The sequence below is a fragment of the Heterodontus francisci genome, chromosome 48, assembly GCF_036365525.1.
Source record: "Heterodontus francisci isolate sHetFra1 chromosome 48, sHetFra1.hap1, whole genome shotgun sequence".
Taxonomy (NCBI): Eukaryota; Metazoa; Chordata; class Chondrichthyes; order Heterodontiformes; family Heterodontidae; genus Heterodontus; species Heterodontus francisci.
The window spans coordinates 9,390,268-9,400,267 of record NC_090418.1 but is presented as its reverse complement, the minus strand read 5'-3'; the positions used below and the strand labels follow the sequence as shown (position 1 = coordinate 9,400,267).

At 56.2% G+C, this 10,000-nt stretch overlaps 1 protein-coding gene across 1 annotated transcript in view; it reads left to right on the top strand.

Annotated features, from left to right (window-relative positions):
• The first annotated feature begins 2,615 nt into the window (after positions 1–2,615).
• pofut1 (protein O-fucosyltransferase 1) overlaps positions 2,616–10,000 on the top strand; it is a 13,504-nt gene continuing 6,119 nt past the window's right edge. The window contains 3 exon segments of the mRNA XM_068023754.1: positions 2,616–2,699; positions 8,709–8,910; positions 9,741–9,929. Of these exon segments, the coding sequence (XP_067879855.1) occupies positions 8,784–8,910; positions 9,741–9,929 (316 nt within the window). The 5' untranslated portion in view covers positions 2,616–2,699; positions 8,709–8,783.

Here is a 10,000-nt window from a genome sequence, read left to right as displayed (position 1 = left end):
GCCGAGTGAGTCACAGGGTGGGATTTATAAATAAAGAGGTTATTGACTGAGAGTTATTTACAATGATATAATAAAAGCAAAATACTGCGGATGCTGGAAATCTGAAACAAAAACAAGAAATGCTGGATTCACTCAGCAGGTCTGGCAGCATCTGTGGAAAGAGAAGCAGAGTTAACGTTTCGGGTCAGTGACCCTTCTTCGGAACTGATTTACAATGTGTGTGTTTGAGAGGGAGGAGCAGTGGGAGGCAGAGTGGACACACCTTCACTCTTACATTGAAGGGTTGTCTTTCCTGATAGTTACAGCCACTCAGTCCCGGTCTCCCTCCATTGAAGGGAAGAGACACAAACACACAGAGACACACACACACACACAGACAGATGCACACAGACACAGACGCAGACCACAAACACACAGAGACACACAGACACACACACAGACAGATGCACACAGACACAGACGCAGACCACAAACACACAGTGACACACACACACACAGACAGATGCACACAGACACAGACGCAGACCACAAACACACAGAGACACACACACACACACACACACAGATGCACACAGACACAGACGCAGACCACAAACACACAGAGACACACACACACACAGACAGATGCACACAGACACAGACGCAGACCACAAACACACAGAGACACACACACACACACATAGACAGATGCACACAGACACAGACGCAGACCACAAACACACAGAGACACACACACACACACAGACAGATGCACACAGACACAGACCACAAACACACAGAGACACACACACACACACAGACAGATGCACACAGACACAGACGCAGACCACAGACACACAGAGACACACACACACACACACAGACAGATGCACACAGACACAGACGCAGACCACAGACACACAGAGACGCGCACACACACACACACAGAGACGCGCACACACACAGACACATAGAAACACACACACGCAGAGACACACACACACGCACATGCACAGACACACAAAGACGCTCACACACACACACAGACGCAGACCACAGACACACACACACAGACACATAGAAACACACACACACAAACGCACGCGCAGAGACACACACAGACAGATATATACACACACACACAGATGCTCACAGACACACACACAAACACACACACAGACCCATACAGACATACAGACACTGACAGACACACACAAAATATTCAGCTGTCTAAAGATCACGAGGTGTTAGTTAAAAGTAAAGGTGATAGAGATCTGAGTGAGTGAGAGTCCAATACACTAGACTGCACAGTCTGCCCCCAGGGTTCATCCCCGACCTGAGCAGAGTTAGCCAATCTTAGTTGAGATGGCACTAGGGAGTGCCCTAATAATTGTCCTCGGTGGCCCTGAGCTAGTGAGAGGAACAAGCAGCCAGACTTCCTGTCATTGATCACTGTCCAGTGACTCCTGCTGGCAATTAGGTGTGTGGGGGGCACACGCATGCATGTGTGTGCCTGGGCACACGTGTTTTTAGGCACACATGCTCATCTGGACTTTTATTTATTTTATTTTAGTTTAGAAATACAGCACTGAAATAGGCCCTTCGGCCCACCAAATCTGTGCCAGCCATCAACCACCCATTTATACTAATCCTACATTAATCCCATATTCCTATTACATCCCCTCAATTCTCCTACCGACACTAGGGGCAATTTACAATGGCCAATTTACCTATCAACCTGCAAGTCTTTGGCTGTGGGAGGAAACCGGAGCACCCGGAGGAAACCCACACGGTCACAGGGAGAACTTGCAAACTCCGCACAGGCAGTACCCAGAATCGAACCCACGTCACTGGAGCTGTGAGGCTGCGGTGCTAACCACTGCGCCACTGTGCCACCCCGTTGAGCAGGAGCAGGATGGAGTTCAGACACGACGCCCTCCACAGTCGAACAGCCCACAGCCCCTCACTGCCTCGGCTGAATTGCACCCGAGCGAAGCAATGCAGGGAGATCAGGAAAGACTGAAGAGGCTGGTTCTGTTTCCACCAGAAAAGAGAAGGCTGAGGGGGTGACCCGATCGAGGTCTTTAATATTACGAAGGGGTTTCGATAGGGTAGACGTACAGAAGATGTTCCCACTTGTGGCGGGGGGGGGGGGGGGGGGGGGGGGGAACAGAACTAGGGGGCCAACAATATAAGACAGTCACTAATAAATCCGATGGGGAATTCCGGAGAAACCTCTTTCCCCAGAGAGTGGTGGGAATGTGGAACTCGCTCCCACGGGGAGTGGTTGAGGCGAATAGTGTCGAACATTTAAGGGGGAAGCTGGATAAACACACGAGGGGGAAAGGAATAGAAGGATGTGGTGAGATGGAGATGGAGAGGGGGAGGGAGGAGGCTCTGTTTCTGTGCTGTAAAATACCAAGTAATTTTAGAATTTAAAAAAGTGTATATAAAATGAATGAAGCAATGTCTGAGAGGTTTCAGGGCCCCAAACGTTGCCCCCACAGACCTCCCCACCCTCCTGGAACCTCTACCAACTGATGGGTTTTGAGATAAGCTCTTAAATTGAGTGGTTTGAAGTGACCTGGAGGAGCAGCAATTCCCCTCCTCCTCTCTCTCTCTTGTTTGTCCTCTGCTGCTCTCCGTAGAGCATGATTGAGAACGGATTCCCCATCAGACTGTGTGGCAGGAAGCAGCTGCCGGGTCGGGACTCCCGGGAGGTAGGGAGATGTCTGTCTGTGTCTGTGTCTGGGTCTGGGTGCCTGAGCATCGGCGGAATCTGCAGCTCGGTCGCTTTACACAGACTGTTTCATTTTACTGACAAACTTCTGTTTAAACTTTCCCTCCTCCTCCCCCCCCCAAGTCCCCTTCCTCTACATCTGGGATGTGCTGCAGAAAGTGGATCGGATGGGGATGGGGATGGGGGGGAACTGGATGAATTACTTGAGAACGAAACATTCTCGGGAATGTTGGGTGGGAAAGAGCCAGAGAGAGGGTGAGGCTAATCGGATATCTGCTGTTTGCAAAAAAGAGCCAGGCGCAGGGACGACGGGCTGAACGGCCTCCTTCTGTGCTGTAAGATTCGATTCTGCAAAGTGACTGAGAATGTGAGAGGTCGGACCTTCGTTGAGGGGATAATATGGGTATGTAGGAATAGGAGGAGGAGGCCGTTCAGCCCCTCCAGCCTCTCCTCTCCCCCCCCCCCCCTCCTGTTCAATTAGTTCATGGCTGATCTGTATACAAAGTAACTGATGTGGTGACAAGTTATGAATGAGCCAACTGAGGAGGTCACGTGTAACAAGCTGTTATGTATCAAAATAAACCTGCCCTGTAGCATTTGGGCAGCTGGCGGGAGTAATGTGTAATACTTCCCTCCACTCTGTGCTGGGCCTTAACGGATCTGGGCCAGGGCCCGGGGTGAAAGGATGGGGGAAAAAACCCGCCAGGGCCACCTAGCCCCCTGATCTGGCGACCCCGTCCTTTGAAAGGGATTGAGCCTGGGGGCCCGGCGATGCCCTCCCTCAGTCGAATCGCACGTGAAGTGTGTCCACTTGGGACGGAGGGTGGGGAGCTTGTCCACCATGAGAGGGGTGAGAAAACACACTGCTTGTGGTCCTGGAGCCTGTCGAGGACCACGAGCGAGGGCCCACCTTTGCCCGAACATCCGAGCTCTCCCTGTATGACGTAGTGCCAGAGTGTGAGGCTTTGGGTAGGGTGCCTCCCTTCATGCCTGACCCTTCCTCCTTGCCTTGCGACCAGGACCCTAGCCTGTGAAGAGGGGACGACACCGGATGAGGCCGCGGGTTTGAGTCATGGAATAATACAAGCAGTGAACCCTGCATTGTTCAACATCCCTGTACCCTCTCTGTGTAAAAGCCCCGGGGTGGATTGTGCTATTGAACTATGGGGTACGCCATCCACTCTTGCGCAAGAGTGCATCAGGGCAGCTGGCAATTCCCCCGCTAGTGGTGAAAGATCAGGAAAGGATTTTCCGATGCCGGTTCTCTCCCCACTTATTACCACCTCCCCTCCTGCCCTAGGGCACTGCCTATCGCTGGGGCTATGGGTCACACAAGCCCTGGGTTCAATGCAGCTCATCACCCAAGTGACCATGCCTCAGGTGCCTGGTGGCTATTTGACCACAAAGGCATCGCAGCCAAACCCAATCCTGTCCCTCAGACTCGAAATCAAACACTTGTCTTCATGGGCGAGTGTCATTGGATACTGAGGCCCCAGATGATTTATCCCCACCCAAACCCCACCAGCCAGGGCACCAGGGCTAAATTGTAAACCCTCTTATCCCCACTCACATCACCCCAGCTGAGGTTGTCTAATACAGCACGAGACTCCAGACATTCTGGTCTGTTTGACTGGGTACTGCACTGGCCATATTCTGTCCCTGCAGGCGACAATCCTTAACAGTGGGCTGGACACTGGGGGTTCTGGTTTGTCTCTGATCCCAGGAGTTGTGTGTGTGTGTGTGTGAGACCCGTAACGGAAAGATTCATTCAGCCAATTTGACAGCTTAAAAGAGTCTGTGACAGGAGCAGGACCTCAGGGCATTGAAAAACATCGAGCACGCACCCCTCTCTCGAGGCGGTTAGAGGGCCAGCTCCCCCTCTCGAGGCGGTTAGAGGGCGAGCTCCCTCTCTCGAGGCGGTTAGAGGGACAGCAACCCTCTCTCGAGGCGGTTAGAGGGACAGCACCCCCTCGCGAGGCGGTTAGAGGGACAGCACCCTCTCCTCGAGGCGGTTAGAGGCCAGCTCCCCCTCTCGAGGGCGGTTAGAGGGCTAGCTCCCTCTCTCGAGGCGGTTAGAGGGACAGCACCCTCTCTCGAGGCGGTTAGAGGGGACAGCACCCCCTCGCGAGGCGGTTAGAGGGACAGCACCCCCTCGCGAGGCGGTTAGAGGGACAGCACCCCCTCGCGAGGCGGTTAGAGGGAACAGCACCCCCTCGCGAGGCGGTTAGAGGGACAGCACCCCCTCGCGAGGCGGTTAGAGGGACAGCACCCCCTCGCGAGGCGGTTAGAGGGACAGCACCCCCCTCGCGAGGCGGTTAGAGGGACAGCACCCCCTCGCGAGGCGGTTAGAGGGACAGCACCCCCTCGCGAGGCGGTTAGAGGGACAGCACCCCCCTCGCGAGGCGGTTAGAGGGACAGCACCCCCTCGCGAGGCGGTTAGAGGGACAGCACCCCCTCGCGAGGCGGTTAGAGGGACAGCACCCCCCTCGCGAGGCGGTTAGAGGGACAGCACCCCCTCGCGAGGCGGTTGAGGGACAGCACCCCCTCGCGAGGCGGTTAGAGGGACAGCACCCCCCTCGCGAGGCGGTTAGAGGGACAGCACCCCCTCGCGAGGCGGTTAGAGGGACAGCACCCCCTCGCGAGGCGGTTAGAGGGACAGCACCCCCTCGCGAGGCGTTTAGAGGGACAGCACCCCCTCGCGAGGCGTTTAGAGGGACAGCTGCCCCTCTCGAGGCGTTTAGAGGGACAGCTGCCCCTCTCGAGGCGTTTAGAGGGACAGCTGCCCCTCTCGAGGGCGGTTAGAGGGACAGCACCCCCTCGCGAGGCGGTTAGAGGGACAGCAACCCCCCTCGCGAGGCGGTTAGAGGGACAGCACCCCCTCGCGAGGCGGTTAGAGGGACAGCACCCCCTCGCGAGGGCGGTTAGAGGGACAGCACCCCCTCGCGAGGCGGTTAGAGGGACAGCACCCCCTCGCGAGGCGGTTAGAGGGACAGCACCCCCTCGCGAGGCGGTTAGAGGGACAGCACCCCCTCGCGAGGCGGTTAGAGGGACAGCACCCCCTCGCGAGGCGGTTAGAGGGACAGCACCCCCTCGCGAGGCGGTTAGAGGGACAGCACCCCCTCGCGAGGCGGTTAGAGGGACAGCACCCCCTCGCGAGGCGGTTTAGAGGGACAGCACCCCCTCGCGAGGCGTGTTAGAGGGACAGCACCCCCTCGCGAGGCGGTTAGAGGGACAGCACCCCCTCGCGAGGCGGTTAGAGGGACAGCACCCCCTCGCGAGGCGGTTAGAGGGACAGCACCCCCTCGCGAGGCGGTTAGAGGGACAGCACCCCCTCGCGAGGCGGTTAGAGGGACAGCACCCCCTCGCGAGGCGGTTAGAGGGACAGCACCCCCTCGCGAGGCGGTTAGAGGGACAGCACCCCCTCGCGAGGCGTTTAGAGGGACAGCACCCCCTCGCGAGGCGTTTAGAGGGACAGCTGCCCCTCTCGAGGCGTTTAGAGGGACAGCTGCCCCTCTCGAGGCGTTTAGAGGGACAGCTGCCCCTCTCGAGGCGTTTAGAGGGACAGCTGCCCCTCTCGAGGCGTTTAGAGGGACAGCTGCCCTCTCGAGGCGGTTAGAGGGACAGCTCCTTCTCTTCGAGGCGGTTAGAGGGACAGGACCCCCCTCTCGAGGCGGTTAGAGGGACAGCACCCCCCTCGCGAGGCGTTTAGAGGGACAGCACCCCCTCGCGAGGCGTTTAGAGGGACAGCTGCCCTCTCGAGGCGTTTAGAGGGACAGCTGCCCCCTCTCGAGGCGTTTAGAGGGACAGCTGCCCCTCTCGAGGCGGTTAGAGGGACAGCTCCTTCTCTTCGAGGCGGTTAGAGGGGACAGGACCCCCTCTCGAGGCGGTTAGAGGGACAGGACCCCCCTCTCGAGGCGGTTAGAGGGACAGCACCCCCTCGCGAGGCGGTTAGAGGGACAGCACCCACTCGCGAGGCGGTTAAAGGGACAGCACCCCCTCGCGAGGCGGTTAGAGGGACAGCACCCCCTCGCGAGGCGGTTAGAGGGACAGGACCCCCTCTCGAGGCGGTTAGAGGGACAGGACCCTCTCTCGAGGCGGTTAAAGGGGACAGGACACTAGTTCGGCCTCAGCTGGAGTATTGCATCCAGTTCTGGGCACCTCACTTGAGGAAAGACGTGAAGGCATTGGAGAGAGTGGAGAAAAGATTCACGAGAATGGTTCCAGGGGATGAGGAATTTCAGTTTGAAGATAGATTGGAGAAGTTAGGACTGTTTTCCTTGGAGAAGAGAAGGCTGAGATGTGATTTAGTAGAGGTTCGAACACATGGAATCCAGGGTGAGCTAGCCAATTGGATACAAATTGACTTGGTGATAGGAGGCAGAGGGTGGTAGTGGAGGGTTGTTTTTCAGATTGGAGGCCAGTGACCAGTGGTGTGCCGCAGGGATCAGTGCTGGGCCCTCTGTTGTTTGTCATATATATTAATGACTTGGATGTGAATGTAGGGGGCTTGATTAGTAAGTTTGCAGATGACACCAAAATTGGTGGTATAGTGGACAGTGAAGAAGGCTGTCTAAGGTTACAACAGGATATAGATCAACTGGGAAAGTAGGCAAAGGATTGGCAAATGGAATTTAACACAGACAATTGCGAAGTGATGCATTTTGGGAAGTTAAACCAGGGCAGGACATATACAGTGAATGGCAGGGCCCTGGGAAGTGTTGTTGAGCAGAGAGACCTTGGGGTGCAAGTACATAGTTCCCTGAAAGTGGCAACACAGGTAGACAGGGTGGTGAAGGCGGCGTATGGCATGTTTGCCTTCATCGACCGAGGCATTGAGTACAAGAGTTGGGACGTCATGTTACAGTTGTACATAACGTTGGTTAGACCACATTTGGAGTACAGTGTACAGTTCTGGTCGCCCGCACTACAGGAAAGATGTGATTAAGCTAGAGAGGGTGCAGAAAAGATTCACAAGGATGTTGCCTGGTTTGGAGGGCTTGAGTTATAAAGAGAGATTGGATAGGCTGGGTCTGTTTTCACTGGAGCGAAGGAGGCTGAGAGGGGACATGATAGAGGTATATAAAATTATGAGAGGCATAGATAGGGTAGATAGCCAGAGTCTGTTTCCCATGGTAGGGGTGACTAAAACTAGAGGGCATAGATTTAAGGTGAGAGGGAGGAGGTTTAAAGGGGATCAAAGGGTAATTGTTTCACACAAAGAATAGTGGGTATCTGGAATGAGCTGCCCTGAGGAGGTGGTGAAGGCAGGAACAGTAGCAACATTTTAAGAGGCATCTGGACAGGTACTTGAATGAGCAAGGCATAGAGGGATATGGAATTAATGCAGGCAGGTGGGATTAGTATAGATAGGCATTATGGTCGGCATGGACGCGGTGGGCCGAAGGGCCTGTTTCTATGCTGTATGACTCTATGACCCTCTCGAGGCAGTTAAAGGGACAGCTCCTTCTCTCATGGCAGTTAAAGGGATAGGCCCTTCTCTTGTGTGCTGTTAAAGGGACTGATCCCTCTCTCCGGGGGGAAGGGGTGATACTAGCAAAGAGTGGGAGAGTATGGGGGGGGGGGGTTTGCTGGGCAGGAGCGGGGAGGGACTGGTGAGAGTAGGAAGGGCTGGGCAGAACAGGATTTTGGAGGAGGGGTGAGGCTTTGGGGAGGAGGAACGATGGAGGATGGGCTGAGTGGGAGGGGCTAGGGAGGAGGGGAAGGGGATGTCGGGAAGGAGCTGAGACGGAGGGGAGGGGGCTGAGGGGAGGTGCTGGGGAGGAGGGGAGGGCCTATAGAAGGGGGAAGTTGCAGGGGAGGGGCTGAGGGGAGTGAAGGAGCTGAGGGGAGTGGAGGGGCTGAGGGGAGTGGCAGGGCTGAGGGGAGGTGCTGAGGGGAAGTGGAGGGGCTGAGGGGAGTGGCAGGGCTGAGGGGAGGTGCTGGAAGTTTCCAATCTCTAATATAATCTGACCTTCGATTTGCCTGGCAGGAACGCGGGTGAACAGGACTGAGGTTCCCGATGAGACTGAGCCACGGGCCCTGAGAGACACGGGCAGAGGGCAAGATGAACGGCAAAGCCGAACCCCTCCTCCTCCTCCTCCTCCTGCTCCGGTGCAGCGGGCCCCACTCTGGCGACCTACGACCCGCTGGCTTGGACGAGAATGGCTATGTCCTCTACTGCCCCTGTATGGGTAAGTCAGGGGTGCGTGAATTTACTGCATTGTACCTGCGCCCAGTTCCAGCTCTCTGACTGTCTCCACTGCCTGCCTCGCTGGCGTGCCCATTTTCACCCTCCCTCCTGGACCTGGAGTTGGTTTCCTGCCCGTTCTCTTCGAGTCAAAGTAGTGAGGGTGGGAGGGCTATTCGACTATAGGGTGCATCACAGCTGCGCCTGCACGTCTGTCTGATTAAACTATGGCCTCCCTCTTTCCGAGGCATCCAGGCTCCCCGCTGTGCAAGGGAGAGGGAGGCTCTAGGTTTAGGGAGGGAATTTCAGAGCTTGGGGCCCCAGGCAGCTGAAGGCACGGCCGCCAATGGTGGAGCGATGGGAATCGGGGAGGCGGGGGGGGGGGGGGGGGGCGCAGTGGGGATGCTCAAGAGGCCGGAATTGGAGGAGCAGCAGAGATCTCGGAGGGTTGTGAGGCTGGAGGAGGGCTACAGAGATAGGGAGGCCGGGGCCGAGGGCCATTGAGGGATTTGTAAACAAGGATGAGAATTTTAAAATCGAGGTGTTGCTCGACCGGGAGCCAATGTAGGTCAGCGGGCACAGGGAGTGACGGGTGAGCGAGCCGTGGTGCGAGTTAGGATGCGGGCAGCAGAGCTTTGGATCTACTGGAGTCTACGGAGGCTGGTCAGGAGAGCTTTCGAACTGCAGCTTACCGTGGGAGTGGACACGGTACGGAGATGGAATCTCTAACGTTCCTTTCCAAACCCTTTGCGGTAACAGCCGACATACGTTTTTTTGGGGGGCCCTGATGGGGCCGACCCTTTTATTCCGTATGATTTTTGTTTTCAAAAACAGGTCGATTTGGCAATCAGGCTGACCATCTCCTGGGCTCTTTGGCGTTTGCTGAGATGCTGAATCGGACATTGGTGGTTCCTCCGTGGGTGATGTACAGGCACCAAACACCTCCCTACACAAATGTAAGTCGCCTGCTCTGTATCTGCCTTGGCTCAAAGCGTAGCAATCTTGCCTCCGAGTGAGAAGGTTGTGGGTTCGGACTCCGGCTCGGGAGACTTGAGCACCGTCATCCAGGCCGACACTTCCCGGCGGGAGTGCTA